This window comes from Dipteris shenzhenensis, chromosome 33 (genome assembly GCF_047967505.1).
Source record: "Dipteris shenzhenensis isolate YYH24624 ecotype China chromosome 33, Dip_SZ_1.0, whole genome shotgun sequence".
In the NCBI taxonomy this organism is placed as follows: domain Eukaryota; kingdom Viridiplantae; phylum Streptophyta; class Polypodiopsida; order Gleicheniales; family Dipteridaceae; genus Dipteris; species Dipteris shenzhenensis.
The window spans coordinates 24,306,985-24,327,724 of NC_141628.1; the positions used below are offsets into that span (position 1 = coordinate 24,306,985).

The 20,740-nt window shown below is 40.7% G+C and overlaps 1 protein-coding gene across 1 annotated transcript; it reads right to left on the minus strand.

Moving 5' to 3' along the window:
- Window positions 1-16,336: 16,336 nt before the first annotated feature.
- Window positions 16,337-19,989, minus strand: LOC147879860 (branched-chain-amino-acid aminotransferase 5, chloroplastic-like). Its single transcript, XM_087371617.1, has 5 exons — window positions 19,888-19,989; window positions 17,551-17,661; window positions 17,257-17,352; window positions 16,850-16,962; window positions 16,337-16,700 (listed from the first exon to the last, which is right to left on the minus strand). Exons 1-5 carry the CDS (start codon window positions 19,987-19,989, stop codon window positions 16,586-16,588), a joined length of 537 nt encoding a protein of 178 aa, XP_087227743.1. The 3' UTR covers window positions 16,337-16,585.
- Window positions 19,990-20,740: the final 751 nt, after the last annotated feature.

Consider the following 20,740-nt stretch of genomic DNA (forward strand, 5'->3'; position numbering starts at 1 on the left):
GTGGACTAAGTGATTTAAGTGGACGAAGTGACTTAAGTGGACTAGTGATTTAAGTGGACTAAGTAATATAAGTAACTTAAGTGACTTAAGTGATTTAAGGGGACTAAGTGATTTAAGTGATCTAAGTGAACTAAGTGGTATAAGTGATTTAAGTGACTTAAGTGATTTAAGTGGACTAAGTGATTTAAGTAATCTAAGTGAATTAAGTGGTATAAGTGATTTAACTGGACTAAGTGATTTAAGTGGTATAAGTGATCTAAGTGGACTAGGTGATTTAAGTGACTTAATTGATTTAGGTGGACTAAGTGATTAAAGTGATCTAAGTGAACTAAGTGGTATAAGTGAATTAAGTGGTTTTCTATGGATCAGGTGGACTTGTAAAGTTAATGCAGAAATGTTAAAATATATCGACGTGAATTAGTGCACATAATAGCTAGATCAACCCTTGAGACTTGAAAATATAAACTTCGATTGTGCATATTCAATTATTCTTTCCAACTTTCTGATGTTGCCTTGAAAGTATTTGCAAGTCACAAGGTTGTCTCTAACTATTATGTATACCAAAATCATCCACAATCTCAATAATTACAACACATCGCTTGTAGCCCACAAGGTTCTACCTTTCAAGTACAAAAGGAGACGAGATGGATACGAGCATATGCACTCTTCCATCGCTTGACACATTCTCCCATCCATCCCCTCGCATACAACATTATATCCGATATAATTAGAGCTTCATCCACCACTTCTATCACCTATCATATTCTTCTATCACTCTATATTGCATTCAACACAAGTACAATATCGTCTATCTCTTCGACTTCGCTGCTGTCACTGAGTAGCTCAAGCTCGTCTTCATCTTCACTGAATGCACCCTCAGTAACTAATTCTGTAGTCAATCGTTGTCTAGCAATTCTCATTACAGCGGCTTCGATTGCTACCCTAGCCGCAACATTAAATCCTTTCAACAATCAAAGCAAAATACCAAATCTGCAGCTCTTGATGGCTTTAAGCGATTGCGTCTCTTAGAATGAATCAAATCGTATGCACTCCAATTTTGCTCACATGCACTCGATGATGCATCAACAGAGAGCACATGAGTTGCAACATGCTGCAACTCCAATGTCTCTCCACCATATTCCTTCCACCAAGTAGGTGCAATAGTCGTCTTAATAGCATCAAGATTCCAAGGATCTCCAAAAGAGCCTTTGCGATTCGTATACCTCACTTGTTGCTGGTAGGCCAGTTTTCCTTGATCTCCTGGAAGTAAGTTTTTACAAACCTCTCGAAAGTTACTCATGACTTTAGGATTTTGTGATTGAGCATGCATTTGATATTGTGGATGTACTGCAAACGCAGCTCCATGCAAAGGGGTGTGCATTTGCTTCCATCTCTTATCAGCCAAATATACCACTTGTTACTTCTCCCTAGGGGCAAAAGCGCACATCAACCATCCTCAATACTATTACAAATGGCTCTACACCTTCTTTTATACTTTCGACATTTTTCCAGAATAGAGATGATTGTACAAGATGCACACATTTAGAGCCTGGTATTGCATACTGTGTCTTTTTCTCTAGCCAATTCGCCCATCGTCTATCAGCAAAATAGTCTCGACTAAAGCTTGATGCACTTTCAACAATCTAGCAAGAACTAGAAAAGAAGTGGCAAATCTAGTTTGATAAAATTGCATGAGTTGCTGCATAGAGTGCTCTCTAAATACTGCATGCAAGTATTGATGACTCTTTGAAAACTCACTACGGTGTTAGCATCTTGCAGTACTAGTTGCACAAATGGCAATTGTCCAATATCCTTCAATAATAAGTTGAGAGTATGTGTGCCACATGGCACCCATGTCAGAGTGGGATACTTTGCCATGACCATCTCACCTGCGGTCTTGTAATTCGATGCATTATCTGTTACTAATGTAGTAACATTCTCACTGCCACCAACTTTGTGAATTGCTCTTTCGTATATTTTTACAATATATGCTGAAGTTTTTTATTTTAGAGACGTATCAATACTCTCCAAAAACATAGTTCCCTAAGCCCTTGAGAGTAATGCACATTACATTTATCAAGGGTCTGGCCTACTTGCTAGTCCATCCATCAAACACAAGAGTGGACCCATATGTAGGAATAAAGTCCAATATCTTCTTTTTCAAGCAATCCGCCACAGTTTGTTTGACTCTATCAAGATGATCTGTATGCATTTTATTATAATCTGGCAAAATAAATCTTGGTCTAGCACATGATTTCAAGGCATTATGAAATGTGTCATCTCTCATGACATTGAATGGTATACCATTTTTAACAAATGCTTCTGTCCATCTTAAGTGCTCTTCATGCACTTGTTGTCAAACAAATCCATCCTCCATAGAAGATTGTTCTCCCTTTTTTCTCTTCTTTACCTGACAAACATTAGTCGCATCAAAACTCACCTGCGACCCGCTTGGTAGCATATCTACATCACCTTCATGTATGGATACACTCCTCGCATTTATTGGTGCTTCTCCTTCAACCATCTCATCAACCTCAGTGCTCACATCTTGTTGATTTGCACAATTTCTTATTAGGGTCGGATTAACCACTTTCTTCACTTTCTCTAAATACGATTTGCATATCGGAAGAACATCAGACGGAGTGCATGTGCAAGCTCCAACATCACTGCCTTTTCCGAGAAAATGTTACTTGATGCGAGTAGAACCACCTATGAACTTGTGTCCATAATATTTACACTGCAAGAAAGAAATCGAGGCATGTACTTTTCGTATCTCCATCACGTATGACCAAATCTTGCCGCGCACCATGCTTTTGAAGTTGCCAAAAACAAAATTCAAAAAAACTAATTTGAGTATACAATAGAAACATATTGCAATACACATTTCATAAAAAACAACACACATCCTTTGAAAAACACGTTCAAGCATGCAATATATTAATTGTCATTCAATCACGCTCTTTTAAAATAATTCACATTTTATTGAAAGAATATTAAATATTCATTCAAAAGAAAGTGTAAGAATGAGACCTCTTCTAATAACTTTTAAAACTTTCAATTCATACACTTTAAATCTCTTTGTATTCTTTCATATTCTATTGAAAGAATATTACATATTCATTCAAAGAATTGTGAGAATACAAACACAAAATAAAATCATATTTCTCACATGAGATCTAAGGAACTCAACAAGGAGATCCTAGAACTCCCACATACAAAAATTCTCACAAGAGATCTAAGGAACTCAACAAGGAGATCTTAGAACTCCCACAAACAAATTTCATAATTTCATAGACACGAAAACGAGCCCATTTCTCACAAGAGATCTAAGGAACTCAACAAGGAGATTCTAGAACTCCCACATAAAAAAATCCTCACAAGAGATTTAAGGAACTCAACAAGGAGATCCTAGAGCTCCCACAAACAAATTTCATAGACACAAAAACAAGCCCATTTATCACAAGAGATCTAAGAAACTCAACAAGGAGATCTTAGAACTCCCACAAACAAATTTCATAGACACAAAAACAAGTATATTTCTCACAAGAGATCTAAGGAACTCAACAAGGAGGTCTTCAAACTCTCACAAATAAATTTATCTCACAAGAGATCCAAGGAACTCAACAAGGAGATCCTAGAAATCCCACAAACAAATTTCAAACGCATAAATATCTAAAATATTTTTATCACAAGAGATCGAAGGAACTCAATAAAGAGAACCTAGAACTCCCACAAATAAAAGAACAAAGACCAAAACTGAAATCCTCACAAGAGATCTCAGGAACTCAAAATGAGATCCTAAAGCTCCCTAACAAAAAATCCATCTTATTTCGGACCTTCTAGATTGCTTTCACAACCTTGAGGACCTTTCTTCTTCTTTTCCTTTTTTGATCTCTTATGCTTGGCTGGGGAACCAAGCGTGAGATAAGAGACATAGGCAAATAGTGAGGTTATATGCAAAAGCGTAGGAATGTATTCGTCCTAATACAAGTTTATTTGTAGGAATACTTTATTCGTACGAATATGTGGGGATGACATGTCGATTTATATAAAAAACATGACGTGTCACCGTTTTTTAAATTGATTTTTTCTCCCATTCGAATCATTCGAGCAATTTTCTTGATTTTTTTGAATCACAAATTCGAATTTTTCTACTTAGACAGTAGAGTTGACTAGCATCTCCTTCAACCCATAAAATTTCCTTGTAAAAGTGATCACCCCAATGAGTCTCCTCGGCTTATGGAGGCACGCCAATAGATTCAAGAGTACCACACTGTGATGCTCCATGTGCTGAATTTGGGCAGAGAGAGTGATCACCCAAGCTGCCTTTGCCAATGTCGCATCCTTGATTAAACTGATAGGGATGCCACCCCTATGAATTTTTGTGTTGTATTCAACTAGGCCTTCAAGCTACTTGTCCATTAGAGGTAGTGTCGCATATGGCTTGGCAACATGGGGGAGCCCAAAAGCTTGGCAAACCATCTTTGCAATAAAATTGTAAAAATAATACTCTCCATCCAGATTGAGCCAACTGGTGGAGCTCAAGGAGTTATTGAACTTATCCACAAATCGATCACCTGGCGTAGATTCAAGTGGCAGGGAACCTATTGGCCACCATGTGCAAGCCCATTGGTTGGATATGGTACCAACTCCGAGTCCTATAGAGCCTAGTATGCCTCTGCATTGTGGTAGTAGAGTTTGAAATCCTTGGTGTTGCACTTAAATTGTGAGTAGACAACCACTCCATGTATGGCAACTTAATAGGATTGTACCAATCCATAATGGGGGAGATAGCAAGGTGGCAAAGAATTATTGAACAATCATGGTGAGTAGCCTAATGGCAAAGCTATATGGCACCATTTTTTGGCAAAAAAGTCAGCAAATGGGCAAAGAAACGAGGAGTTAGGGCACCATCTCAAACAAGGTTCCATCCCAAGTACTCAACAGTTGATCATTTGGCTACCATAAGGGCTTCAACTAAAGGAGTCAATCATGACAAAGAGGCTGCCTATTGTTGCTTTGTAGACTTCAAGAAAGACTTTGATATAGTCCCACGTAGAAAGTTATGGGAAAGATTGGAAAAGCTTAAAGTCCCTCAAGAAATCAGAGAAGCCACATACTAACTCTATGAGAAAGTCCTAGCAAAGCCACTAGGAGATGGGTCATGCTCCATGGGAAAAGTTGTAAGAAATGGCATAGGAATTAAGCAAGGATGCCCCCTCTCTACAATACATTTTGGTCTCTTTATTGATGATTTGGATGGGTGGATGAGAATATATACAACATGGAAGGTCTTCAAATAGCAAGGAATGCTTTGATGAAATGAGGATTCGAGGAGGCTTGAAAGTTGAAAGCTTTGTATAGCTTCCAAAATAAATGTAGGAAGTCTCATCTATCAAATTGGGAAATGCGAGTTTCTATAGACCATACTGGTGCATACGATAATTTTATGGATGCCTAGCTTGGGCACTTGGGCTCTCTATGATGTATGTGGAAAGGATAAAACTTTACACAAATGTTTATTCATAGGTGAGTTACGAGCAAAGTCACAGACATTCTACCCCATCCTACTGGCTGAAACATGTATGATACCCCTAGAAGCGATTGCATTATGTCAATTCATGGCTTACCACAACAAAGTTGGGAAGGTGGATGTCAGCATGATACCACACAAGGTGATGGAAGCTATGCAAATCCTGGGATGGCAAAAAAAGGGCTTAAGGGATGAAACAAGGTGGTATTATAGCTACTGACATACCAAAGAAGCACCTAAAATTAGAGAGATAGTGACACAGAGAATGCTACAAAAACTATACCAAAACTAGGGGGCAAAAATATAGTTCTACAAATAGGAAATCAGCTCGATGGAATGTAGAAATACCTCAAGGAAGACATATCAAGTTTTAAAAGATAGCTAATCTACAAAATGAAAACTAGCTCACATGATCTTGCGGTGGGGAGCAAGACCTAGGATCCCCATATTAGAATGGACCAGCAAAATCTGCCCAACAGGGTAGCTAGAAAATGAGCAACATGTACTCCTCAGATGTGGATTCTATGCTAACATCACAGAAGAATATGAGTGCAATAGAGAGAGTATGAAAAATCTGTTGGAGCAGCCAATAAAAAAGCTAGCGAGCTACTTGAAGGAGGTTTTGGAACATTGTAACAAAGTATTTGGAACCGGCACATGAGCTAGCCTAGCATGTACTCACTGCATAAATGGTTGTAATATTTTTCTTGCACTAGATGGAAGGGATCAGCATTAGTTGGTAGTGATTGCCAATCCATAGATCTTGAAGGGTCTCATAGTGGACTTAAATACAACCATATCATATCATCTCTCTCTCTCTCTCACACACACACACACACACATTTTTTTTGGGGGTCAAATCTTTGATTGCTTTATATTACAATATAGCTAGCCAGAAAAAAATTAGTGAGCAAAAATAGTACATCAAGCGAAGATGTCCATGTAAGACAAATATACATCCTGATCTATGTGGTGAGTTTGCAAACAATTAAAGAGCGATTGTTTCAAGGAACGACGAAAAAAGACAAAAGTAGAAAATACTAGATCAACAAAGACTCTATCATTTCTGGCTTTCCAGAGACTCCAGAGTGCCCAGTAGCGAACCCAGGTAAAGAACAAATTGTAATCTGTGGCTCTTTGGGATATATCCCAAACAACCAAAAATGCTTGCCAAAAAAAGCCTGAGAGAATATCAATCTCAATCTATCGCGAAGAATACACAAGAAATTGTGTGTCTTAGACTAATTCCAAAAGATATGAGATACAGATTCTTGAGGAGCTAAACACTGATAACAGATAGCAGGAGCAATACGTCTGCAAGATAAAAGCTGTCTTGACAGTAAAACCCCCAACAGAACATGCCATAAAAAGACATGTTGGCATAAAGGAAGCTTAGAGTGCCAAATTTGCTTTAATCTCTTTCTCCACCATTTGAGTGGACGGTGCAATGCCCAAATCTGATTAGCTCTGTCTGACACCCAAGGTGGTGATAACAAAACTTTATATAAAGAAGAGACTGTGATATGAGACGGCTTCAAAGGACGAATAGATGAATATAAAGGAAGAAGAGTCCAATCTTGAAGCTTGTCTGGAAACTCTAATGGCGGTACTGGTTGACATGGCTGAACCATTCGAGAAATGACCTGCCATATTGGACGATAGTGCATGCCCAAACCATATTTTGTAGCAGCTAAAGGGAAAGATAAAATAATGCCATCATCATTGATAACATTTGCAACAACTGAAATCCCTTTTAAATTAAGAAAATAAGAGCATCAAGGCTCCTGCAAAGCCAAGGGAGTAGAGAAAGCCCATGACCAATGGATGCTCTCAGCTTGCAAAGAGTTACCCTGTAAAAGAGTCTCTTCCATTCCATGCCAAGTGAGAAAGAATATGCTTCCAATAAAAAAACATCTGAGAAACCATTGGGCAACCTTTGATTTTGCCTTCAATATAGCCTAGAAGAAAATCCCACCATGTGGGTTGCCAAAAACCAAAAGCAGGAGTGGTGATGTGAACTAGTAAGAAACACATCATAGGAGCCCAAGGCTAATCATCTTGAAGAAACTGAAGCATCATCTTGCCTTTATGAGGTAAAATGTGCACATGTATATTAAGAATATTCAACCCTCCATGCAATTTGGGCAAGCACAATCTCTGTACTGGAAGAATCCGCAAGCTTTTCTTGCCATGGTTTGACCGCCAAAAAAAATTCATAATGGTGGACATGAAGAAAAATACTTCTTGGTGAAAAAAATCAATGGCAGATACAACTGAATATAAGCCACCAATATAGACTGAACAATGCGAAGTCAAACATAAAACGACTAAGTAGCCAATTTCCAATATTCCAATTTTTTCTTCAATTTAGGAAGAATCTAGTCAATCTGTTGACGGCGGGTAATACTCCAACCTAAAGGATATCCAAGATAATGAATCCATTGAGTTGGCGGAACAATTTCCCTTGAACATAGCAGCCTTTGCCAATCCTGGGTATGTAATAGCAACAACAAACGAGATTTTTGAAAATTAATGTGTAGGCCAGCAACAGCCAGTGCATACAAACAGAGAGCTTGCATTAGTGAAGAAAGATCCCTTGGAGTGTTTTTTGGCATGAAGAAGGAATCATCTGCATAAGCCTAAGCAACCAATGATCGACTTGTAGGAATTTCCAGCCCATGTAAAATATTTGTCACCACCAAATGATCAATATATTGAAGCATTGGATGCGTGGCTATAGAATACAAAATAGCACTAAGAGGACAACCTTGCTGAATTGAACATTTAAGTGTTTAAGATTCTGATAAATCTCCAGATAGAATGCATGCAGCTTTGCTATCCTGGTAAAGCCAAAAGATAACATGCTGCAATTTTTGACCAAATCCCAAAGCATGCATGGTATGAGCTATAAAGTCCCATTGAATGGTGTCAAATGCCTTTGCAATATCTACCTGCAAAATAAGCACATCTTGCTCTGTGTAATAGAATACTCAATTCCAACATAATCATTTGCAATGTTATCAGTATAATGGCATCGTGGAATAAAGCCATACTATGCTGGGTGCAGGCCATCATGTAAATATTATTTTATCTGATCAACCACCATTTTGGTGATGATCTTGTATATTACTGGCATCAAAGTAATGGGCCTCCAATCAGCTAAGGACTCACAAATGGGCTCCTTGGGAAGAAGTTTAACCAACCCTTTCTTCCAAGCAGCCGACATACATTGATTTTGCCAAGCAGTATTAATCATTTGCAGCAAAGGCATTTTCAACAAATCCCAAAATGCCAAGAAAAATTCCACCGTGAGACCATCCCAACGAGGAGATTTCCATCTACCACAGGATTTAACATCATCATTTAGCTCTTGTTCAATGAAAGGAGCTTCCAAATCCAAGGCCTATGCCAAATAGACAATTGGAATGACATGCTGTAATAATTTTCCTCTCACTGTTATAATCTCTTGTGAAGGTAAATCTGCTTTTCCAAACTGAGAAGAAAAATGTCGAACACAAGTTGCAGCAAGCTCTACCCTAGAAGAAGTCCAAACACGATATGATAACAAAGCCCTGCAAATTTTTTGAGAAGACCTTCTGTAATGCAGCCCTTTAAAAAAGGCTTTAGAGGAGCAACCTTTATCCAAAAAGGCTCTTTGTCTTGCACATGTTTCCCATTTAGCTATTTTCCTATTGTCATTGCATTGCAACTAATATTTTGCTTGATATAACATTTGATTTTCCTGATAAGAAAGACTCTTGAGGTGACTCAACTCTGTCAAAGAGTGACACTGAGATTTTTCCTAAACAACATTATCCCTCAAGGTCTTCATATAACTTTTACCATAATTAAGAATGACAACTTGCATTCGTGTAACAAAGGCTTTCCAGGCAAAATCAATACCAATGGTAGCCTATCGAGATAGTGGCTGAAGCGCATCTTTAACCATATTCTTGTATGCTTCATGCTACAAATAACTATTGTTGACAAGAAGCAATCTTCTGTGAACAAGCCTATCATCAGGTATCTCATGGAGAACAATCCTCAACCACAAAGGGGCATGATCAGAATGTGTGAATGTGTAATCCACCCATAAATTGACAGTGAGAGAATCATAATACTGAGGATCAAGTCTATACCATCTATCCAAACTTGCCCAATAAGTAAACTAAGCATTATGTTGAAAGGTAAAACTAGGTAGCATAGGCTGTGATTATTTCCACAAATCAATAAGAGGGAGCTGAGGCAATAAAGCATAACAATGCTGACGCTCAGATGCTAACATATGAGTATGACCTGATGTGTTATCACCTAGTTGAGGAGCATTATTAAAATCTCCACAAATAAATGCATGCTATTTCCAGGGGTAACTTTGCATATCAGCCCAAATCAAACCTCTGCTATGAGAGGATTGTGGTGCATAAATTGAAGCAAACTCAAAAACTTCCCCCTGTTTAAGACATTGGATAATCAACCATCTACCTTGACAATCATTTAGAGCAACCACTAGCTGTAATTCATGTTTCACCCAGGAAAACCACTCTTGAAAAAGTATGTTCTCTTGCATAGAAGATATCATAGCCAGAAAACTGCCCATATTGACCAGCATACATATGTTGATTATGCTCTTGCAATGCAACTATATTAGGATGCATTTGATGTAGATAACCCCAAACCAACTTCCATTTCGTGGGATCACAAAGACCTTGTACATTGAGAGTAAGACACTTTATATGTGACAACGTATTTACAAAGTATATACATTTGAGAACCCAAAAACTCAAGTTTGCATTTCAACCTTAGGATCCGGCCCCCGACCTTGAGACGAAACTAAAGTCTATGGAGAAGATTAAAGAGCAACCACTTCCTTTTCAGGAAAGAGGGTACAGCTGGCTGCCCATGTAATTCCAATCCTTGAATTTTCTTGAGGAGTGTTCCCACTTAATGAGATCAACCATTCCAAGTACATGATGGAAAAGGTCTCCTTGCTGTCATAATCTTTCTTGGACTCTACCAAGCTTCTTGCAAAGTTTTTTCCCTTACTTTCAATTGAGAAGTTGAAGGCATCAATGCAGAGGCATTACCATTTGATGTAGTAGGAGCTTTCTCCTTATCCTGAGCTGCATTTATTGGTTTATTAAACTTATTCTTTGCTTGAGAAGAGACAGAAGTATCCTTGGGATGCATATCAGCAGGCATGGCATCTTGAGGCATTTTATGCCAGACTATTGGGCATTGTGAAGCCCTGTGCCCAAACTTTTTGCATTCGAAACAAGCTCCTGCAAATAAACCCCATTTCAGCTTGTAAAATGCACTGGCCATAGCAACATTGTTTACTGTGACAAAATATGAGTTTGAAGTGGGATTATTTGTATCCCACAAAATGCAAAATCTATTCGAGTTGCCATTCGGTCATGGTGGACTGACCACTTTTCCCAGAGAGGCTGCAATTTTTGGCAGCAAAGAAGCAAGTCATTGAGGGAAGTCCACAACCTCCACCCACATAGGACAATGATGCCTAATCAAAGCTTGATAATCCCTGGTAGGTGACCAGGGAAGAACATGTACCATCTACTGGTCATAAAAAAGAGGGGAGTGCTCAAGTAGCATCTGCTTGTGTTGTTCATCCACCACAATCACTTCAAAGAAGCCCCTGGCTGCATAATGCACTTCGCGAACAAAACAGCACCCCAAAGCGTGTGTCAGCCAATTTCCAACATTAGCTGCAAAATTGGCATCCTTCTTGGAAAAAATATAATAACTGCATGCTTGGCATATTCACGCATCGGATCCACAATATCCTCTACTTCCACCATAATTCCAATGGTGGGAGTAGGATCCTTCCAATCCTTGCATGTATCATCAAAAACTTCATGCATCATATCTAACTGAGCCTCCAAAGAAACATGCCCAGGGTCATCTTGACCCAAATCCTGCTTTTGCCTTTTATTTATGTATGTCTTCATAGTAGCCATTGAGAACCTATAAAGCGAAGAAGGAAAGGTAGGAAAGGAAGAGAGATTTGAACAGAAAGAAGGTAAAGGGTAGAAGGTGAAGTCGAAAGAAGGTAAAAGAAAGGCTGTTATATACAGAATTGAAAAGTTTGGGTCAAAGATTACAAGAAGATAATGGAGAGGATGTCAGGAGAAGGGGTGAAGCCCAGGGTGGCCGTACAAACTGTATGGAACAATACGGCCCTGTATGGAATTAAGGCAAGACCTGCAACAAGGCTTCGAAGACAATATTTGGTGGGAAAAGCAGATCTGGAGCAATGCTATTGCACATGGCCTGGCACGGGATCTAAGAACAGGTGCAGGAAGCCCCAAATCGAGGGCTAGCAACGAGCTGGGCTGTCTGCAAGGCAGGTCCACTCCCACACTAACATGGCTCACACACACACACACACTTCTTTTCTTTTTTTTTGGGTGAAAACTTTGATTGATTATATTACAAGAATAGTCACCTCAAAAAAGAAGTGCTAGAAAATACATCAACTGAAGATCTCAATATAAGCCAAATATACACTCTTGATCTATCTGGCGAGTTTGCAAGCAATCAAAAAAAGATTGCTGCAGAGAACGCTTAAAGAAAGCAAACAAAGAAAAATTGGGATCACAGAAGACTTTACAATTATGGTCAGTCCCCATAAAGTACAAAGTGCCCAATAGCGAGTTCAAACAAAGAAAAGATGAAACTCCGGTCGCTGTGGTGGATGAAAGCCAAAGAGCTAGAAAATTTTCTCGAAGAGAAGAGTCGGGAATCTTGCTCGTAGCCGCTGTCGAAGAGAATCCATAAACTGTTGAGAAGATGGGCAATGCTAGAATAAATGAGGCACTGTCTCCTGAGAAGTCAGACACCGATGACATAAAGCAGGAGCAATGTGCCTACGGGCCAGCAACTGTCTAGATGGAAAATTTCCTAGAAGCACTCGCAATGAAAAAACATGTTGCCGAAGTGGAACCTTGTATGCCCAAAGTTCCCGCAGTGTTTTACTACACCATTTAGCTGGCCAATTCAATCGCCAAATAGAATTACCCATTTCCGAAACCCAGGGTTGAGGCAAAAGGATTTTGTATAATGCAGGCACAGTAATCTGAGATAGCCTCAAAGAGACACACACACACACACACATGCATGCACACATGAGTGCGCACGCACACACACATGCACACAATTTTTATTGTGAGAAACTATTTCTTTAAGAAGAATGTACATTAATAGTAGCTATCCCAAAACGGAACGGCTACTACTGATAAACTAGAAACATTGATAAAACATTTCTAACTGGGCTAGATGAAGGTCTCCCAAAACGAAACATCTACTACTGATAAACTAGAAACATTGATAAAACAATTCTAATTGGGCCAGATGAAGGTCTGTGAGAGAATGTGCATCTTGGAGAGACCAATGCAAGGATGAACAATAGAAGTGATAAACATCCAACAGGGAGGAGGTTGTCGATCTGACAAGAGGAGTTGCTAGATTTAGAGTTTGTAGATGACACACCTCTATATATGGAGGGCTCATCCACGAGCCTTGAGGTAGTTAGGGGGGCCTAGGCTATTTATTGTGAGGCCTTTGGGGCCTGCATTAACTGGACCAAAACTATTGGCTTTTTCACGGGCGTAGAGGAGGTTCAAGAGGTCCGAGACTGAGGGGCTGCTTTTGGCTTCCGTGGATTCCGCGAGGATAGACATTGAGGTACCTTAGCTGCTAGGTGGGCATGGACATCTTAGCAGAGCGACAGATAGCCTCAATTTTAGAGAGTGCTCGGTGCAAGCTCTTGCATTGGAGCTCAACCAAACTCTCCTTAGCAGGTAGGGCGCCTTGGACATGGCCTGGTACATAGCCTCCTATTGGTGTTTCCACCAGGGATGCATGGGACAATTGAGATGCTTGGTGCACAACTTCCTTTGGGCAGGTTTAGAGGCACACAGAATACTAGAGCCCAAGTGGCATGGCAGACTGTGATCATGCCGCAGACGTGAGGAGGTTTGGGCATCATTGATCCATGCAAAGAAGAGCCCTTTTGGGCAAGCTGGTGGTATGTGGTCTCACCCTAGGTGTGGTGCCTTGGAAGCTCCTCCTTTAGCAAGGGCTCCTAGGGAACACTCCTCGCATAGGTGGATAGTGGCAAGAGTCCTGCAATTGAGATGCTTGGTGCGCAACTTCCTTTGGGCAGGTTTAGAGGCACACAGAATACTAGAGCCCAAGTGGCATGGCAGATCATGCCGCAGACGTGAGGAGGTTTGGGCATCATTGATGCATGCAAAGAAGAGCCCTTTTGGGCAAGCTCAGTGTGGTCTCACACTAGGTGTGGTGCCTTGGAAGCTCCTCCTTTAGCAAGGGCTCCTAGGGAACACTCCTCGCATAGGTGGACAGTGGCAAGAGTCCTGCAGGTGGATCGACGCCCCCCTTATGAGGAGTCTTTTTAGGGTCCAGTAGTGGCTGGTTGGGGGACTCATCCAATCCATCCCCTCCTATGCAGGGAGCAATTTGAGGGGCAGCCAATCATTTGGCACCCAAAGGGGCATATGCTAGGCCAACAAATGCATATTGGATATGTACAATGGGATAGTGGCCCAGCCAAACCTTTTGGAGTTTGGAGATGACTCCCTAGGGATGCAGAGACTGAGGACATACCCTTTCGCATTTGAGGGGGTCAAGTACAGAGATAGCAAAGAATGATGTAGTGATCCCCACCTCTTGGTGGGAAGGGCTACACAGTCCTTGGACCCCTCATAATTGGTTTGGGCAATTCTCGTAGACAAGGGTGCCTCTCAGTGTTTGCTTTTTTGGGGACATCGGTGCCTCTCAGGGTTTGCTATTTTTGGGAGGCCTGTGTTTCCTTTCACTGTTGTAGGTTGAAACAGGTAGGGATGGTTTTACGGGGTGGGGCCTAGAGGCCTATTGTAGGTTGAAACAGGTAGGGATGGTTTTACGGGGTGGGGCCTAAAGGCCTGTTGTAGGTTGAAACAGGTAGGGATGGTTTTACAAGGTGGGGCCTAAAGGCTTGTTGTAGGTTGAAACAAGTAGGGATGGTTTGGATGAGGTAGCCCTAGATGGTTTAGAGTGGTAGCGGATAAGGGTAGTTAGGCAAGTGATGGCACATTGATCTGGACACAATCCTGTCAACCCTAGAGGGAGCAGTTTGGTGTATGTGGCTCTGGGAGGGATGGCCCCTTCATGATATTCAGTGGAACCCAAGGGAGTGGTTTGGGCCAGCCAGAGTAGGACACTCGAGTAGGGTAGAGGAGGTGCCCTTTTTCTCATACACGACTCACATTGACCGTCGCTTTTAGTTGGAGGTAGTTGTTTGGACACTCTCAAGAGAGCCCTATTGGGTCAAGCAAGAGGTTCCTCAGGAGGTCGTCTCTCAGCTCCACATCTTTGTCTCTAGACTAGCATGAGACCACGGAAGATCTCCTATTTCTTCTGGTTGTTAGCCCATGGGGGAGTAGATGTTTGGAGATGGCAGATGGTTTTGTTACACAGCGGGAGTTCTGAAGATGATACCCCATTACCTATGGGGTTGTCCCACAGTTCAGAGGATTTGGTTGGCGGCATTCAAGATTGTGACCCACACGCAGTGGATATAGTGAGACTTCACTTGGGGGATGGTTGCATGGCTTACAAAGATAAGGCATGCCTTCTCGATTGACCGAATCTCACCAGTGTACAAGATCCATGGCCAAAACATCTTTCGGGTATAGATTGATGACGCACTGGCAACTTCTCGTGTACGCCCAATGCCCTCACTGGAGGATAGTGTTTGGGAGACGATATCCAACATCACTGCCTAGAACATATGAGTTGCATGGTATAATCAGGTGATTGGAGGTCAACAAATCACTCCATTGGCTATCCTTGTTGCCATCTAGTAGGACATTATCTTACTCCCTCCTCTCCTCCCTCCTACTTTGTCATTCTTGCCCTGAGATTACATATGTTTTATCCTCTAATGAGATAGAAGGGGGTGTACAAACTTTTTCACGTTTAGGTACCTTAGGAGGGTACAATGGAAAGGTTGCAATGCATGTGTTTGTATCACAAATTTCTATGCATCTTTTGTTGACTTTAAGAGTTCACTAGCAATATTAGAAGGGTCTTGGTTTATTTCTTCCAAGTGAACACATTTCTATACCCTTCATTTATCAGCAGGCGAACCAAGCTACAAGTGAACTTGGTGTTGTAGCTGTACACTTAACCGTTCAAGAATAATGTTTTGTCAAGCTAGCTAGAGGTTCTAGTGCACTACTTGCTATAAGTTGTGTTTGCAAAACTCCCCAAACCAGCACATAAGTATTGGCGATATGCAAAACTATCCTCAACTGCTGAAGTTGATTTAGCACTATCAGATGTCATTACTCTTTATTGAGAACTCAAATCCATTTTTCATCGACCCTACACACATTTCAGTCTTCTGCAAATATGCTTTTACAAAGCACTGTGATGAGGGGCATGCAGACATCATATTCAAAGTTAAATAATAAGTTTGTTAAGCCAAGTTATTTACCAAAAGGGATACAAAGCACAAATAGATCAGCAAACTAAAATCTACAGTTCCACAGGTAAGCAGCAGCCCACTGTTTACAGGCCCCATTGGTGACATGAAAGCTTAAATTAGAGCAATTTAAATTAGAGTTACAGAAAAGTTAACAACCAAGTCCTCTGATCTTTTTTTAAAGCTCTGATGCAAAGTTATTGGATGCTTGGGTGATTCATACAAAGAAACCATTAGAGACAACATGGGTGAATTGAAAAGCTTGAACTAGCAGATTTGGCAGATACGTTCAACACTAGTCAAGATACCTATTACAGAAAAGTTCTCCACAAAGCCCTCTGATACTCTTTCGAATGTAGCAGATGCTTGGAAATCAAATGCTGCTATATTGAGCAATTAGTAGAGGTTAATGTCACGTTGCAAACCCATTTCCTCCCATCTCTGAGGTTTTCATATCACCCACGGATCCACCATTTAGATCCCCCCATCGGGCTCATACAATATCAACAGCTACAAAAAAATCCAAGGTGCAAACTGTGGATGCCTACCTATATCTGCATTGTCCAGCCCATTGTATCCTCTGAGTGACCCGGCTGTATGCTAGTTAGAGCTGAGTGCAGCTCTCGAGACACTCTTCCCAGCCCCTTATTTGCGTAACTTATCCTGAAGCCATAACAAATAAGCATCAAGTATTTTATACATCCATGTAACCATTAGATGCTCCTAGGCAGTTGCTACAACTGCTGATAATAGTTTAATAATTAATAATTAAACCCACCTAAAGATACAGAGACACATGCCATCAAATATACCTGTCTCCTTCAAAGACAACACTCCCAACAGGCGATACCACGACTGCTGTTCCGGTAGAGAATACTTTGTCTGCATGCTGTAACTCATCCACACATACTCGTCTCTCTTCAACCTTCAATTTAAGAAAAACCAATGTTCATCGAATATTACATCACACCTTGGAGGCAACACTTCATACATGTGGACTCTTCTGCTTGACATTCGTCCCAGATTTTAAGAGACCAGTCTTGACCTGATGCTTATGTTTCTTCACAAAGCTATGCACACATGCACACACATACATCATGCTTTCTGTTTCCTGTTCAGTTCCTTTTCTGTGAGGTAACATATGTACATCATGCTTTCTGTTTCCTGTTCAGTTCCTTTTCTGTGAGGTAAATTGGAATTAATTCTACAGATTCATTACCTTATAGCCACGACTTCTGGCTAGCTCTATGATGCTTTTCCTTGTGATACCTGGAAGAATTGTACCTTTCAGTTCAGTAGTGGCCACCGCGTCTCCCTGTAACACCAAGCAATTAAAATGCCAAGCAATACAACCTCAGAGAAAACCCTATATCACTCTTGCTATAGAAGAAATTGCCCAAACTCTTGCCCAATCAATCTGTACCTCCAAAGAAAATGACAATGTACTTTCACAGATAGCATCCACAAGATGTGCACAAGAAACTTTAAAAAAGATTGACATATGCACGTTTACGAGAAAAATATTGCAAGCAGAGACTTCCTCCAAGTACTTGTTCTCTGCTGCATCTAGGTAGAGCACATCAGAAAAACCTTCTTTCTTGGCAGATAATTGTGTTTTCAAAACCTGTGAGGAAAATTAGATTCTCCAAATTTAAAGATTGCACTAGTCAATATAATTTATGGATGTGTTAATGACATTACAAATTAAAATATTCAGCAATGACATGCAGGCAGTGACGATGCCTTAAATTGAATTCATACCCAGTATCAATTGTTTTTTTTTCCATGAAAAAGACTTCTATTATTAAGTATGAAAAATACCCGCGTTCCTGCAAGATCAAAAAATAGCCAGAGATGGTTTCTTTGGATCCATCACAAGAATTGAAAGAGGCCTATTAAAATTCTCTGATATGCCTAGGAACCATTCATGTAACTTCCATTGGTAAAGAAACGATACTCACAAAGAGCCTCACTAAGGGCTGCTGCCCTTTTGTGCACCCTTTCTGAGATTTGCCATGTATGACTCGTGCTTGAGAGTGAGATCAGTCTATATAGATGATGCAGACTCATACTCCAGCACACGGGCGTAGTCAAATGGCCTCTATGAGCAGGAGATAGGGATGCAATTGCAACCCAATACGGTGTGATTGTATTTTGTAGATTGCATCTCAATCATGAGATACGATCACACATCCATAAATGTGACAATGCTTTCCTATGGTCTTTATCTCTAGACTACATGCAGCCTTCAGTTGTGGCATTTGGCTGTAAAAACAATAGCACTTGACCCTTGTGGCATTATAGCATCTTTTGAATGATGATCCATAGATCAATTATAAATTTTTGGTGATAAATATCACACATGAGTGAGATTTGTGACTTTTTTAAACACATGAGTGAGATTTGTCACTTTAGTTAACAAAACAAGTCCATAATTATACACGTGGCATGCTGATGTGGCATGCTGTTGTGGCAGCCGTAACATGTGGCATTGGGCACAAGGCAGCCCATGAGCTGGCAGGACACATGGCAGCCTGTGAGATAGCATAATACATGTGGCAGAGCCATGCATGATCCATGGCACCACTTGTCACTGCATGAACTCAAGTCTCCATGCAGCCAACTACTTTCCAAGGAAAACACCCCTCCATGCCAATCTGGGCCAGATTTCCCAAGCTTGAAGCAGTGCTCCTCTTGCATGTATAAAAGAATCCCCAACACACACAGATGACAATTACTATATATGTATGTACACACATATACATATACATACATACATAGGTTTGCAATTCCGCATATTGAACCTCTTCGAAATATTTACCCTGTGAGAGGATGTTCCTGCTAGATAGCTAGCATTTCTCAATCCCCAGCAATGTAGCTATCCCAATCCCCAACAATAATACATCAATCCCAAGTCTATCTTCTCTAATGACTTACATAAATCAGCTTTCGCTGGTACAATATGTGCCCTATTGTTACCAATTATGAGGATATCACCACATACAAAATAACAAGCACTAGATCATTTCCTTTTCTGAAATAAATACAAATTTGGATCAGCAAAACTTTTCGTAAATCCTCTGAAAGAAATGTGCATCTATCCTTGCATACCATGCCTTGGGTACCTGCTTTAGGCATAAAGAGCCTTCTTTAATCAGGGCAGAAACTTCTCTTTCCCTTTCTAAACGAAGCCTTCAGGCTGTTCCACATATATTCCATGTATCTGATTACTTTAATGAAGATTATAACCACAAGTCGAGGCAATGCTTCCTCAAGGGCTTCTACGTAGTTTGCACAGTATTCCATTGGGGGGCTTTAATCTGTCGCTGGTAGTTTCTCAAGGTTGTTCTTGCTCTATTCTCTGCCTCTTACCAGTTAAAATCTATAGAATTTCTTTCTCAAGAACTATTGGGCCTAAATTGCTCCTCAGTGTCTTTAGTCTGCAAGCCTTAAATTTTTGCTCTACCTGTAGATAATTATGGAACCTGTGCAATTGTCCATGTTTGATGGCCCCAGTATGTGGGTCAGGTTCTTGGTCCTTTGAAGCCTTGAAATGCCAATGAACCTTGAAAGGCGTCATCATAAGATGAATTAACTCTTCCAATTGTCTGTTTGTCGCATCCCCTTGATGCCTTCAAGTTATCAAAGGCCGAGTTGCTTGGATTTCAAATGGTTTTTTGGAGTTCTAGCATTTTCCTCTTTGAGATGGAAACTTTGTCCCTTCCAGCATTCCCTTTTCTACCTGCCATTGTAGTTTCTTTGCATTAGAGAATCACAATTCTCTTGCAGTTACTGGAGGATGTTCTTTGTGTCCTCCTATAGTTGATGTGCCACTGAAATGCCTTGTTACCTCTAAGACTTCCCTCTGCAGCTCCTGCTTTTCTATCCTTACAATAACAATTTCACTTGTCGTTGGATCCACCATTTGCTGCTGCCTTGCTGTCCAGCTCATTGACGGGCTCCCTATCTTGCTCTTTGGCTTCATCTCTTTGTGCTCGATATCGGTCCTTCTTTTAAATAACACATTGCTTAGGCATCCTTCTTTTAAATAACACATCTAATGCCAAAAAACCGAACGTACAAGTCTGCAAAAAACACAGAACAACACTCTTATTAGATGACCACGACAAAAGGTCCGTCAGTGAGAAGGAATTGTAACCAACCCATGATGTTTGCTTGCGGTTATGATCTCATGCTGGTTGGCCTCGAGAAGTATTCCCCAATCCAGGAGAAGTAGGGTTGTTTATGGGACCTTGGAAGGAGGTGAACATGGGACATGCTTGGACGCTAATTAACATGGCCTAAGGTTGATTGCCCGACTCCTCTTAATTGTGTCCTCTTATATGCTAGACTGGTTTTCGTCGTCTAATCCTGTATCTGCGGCGTTGCTTCCAAAGATCAATTGACAATGGCCCCCTTTGAGGCCTTTATTGCCTTTGCAACAAGAAACCTAGCCAGCGTGTTTTCAAGCTTCTTCATTTACACTCTTCGTTTACGGGCTTATACACTAAGTGAAAACCCTTGATCCCCTTTAAACGTGCAGGAGTCGAGCAGTGCGTCGCGCTCTTTGTTTGACAATTCCAGCACTGTGTCGTTGCCTGTGTTGTACTTGAGCTAAATTGGGCCAATCAGTTTACCCTCAACCAAAAAGGTAGAGATCGCCTCGTCGAATAAACTGATCGATTTCTTCGTCAAAGATGTCC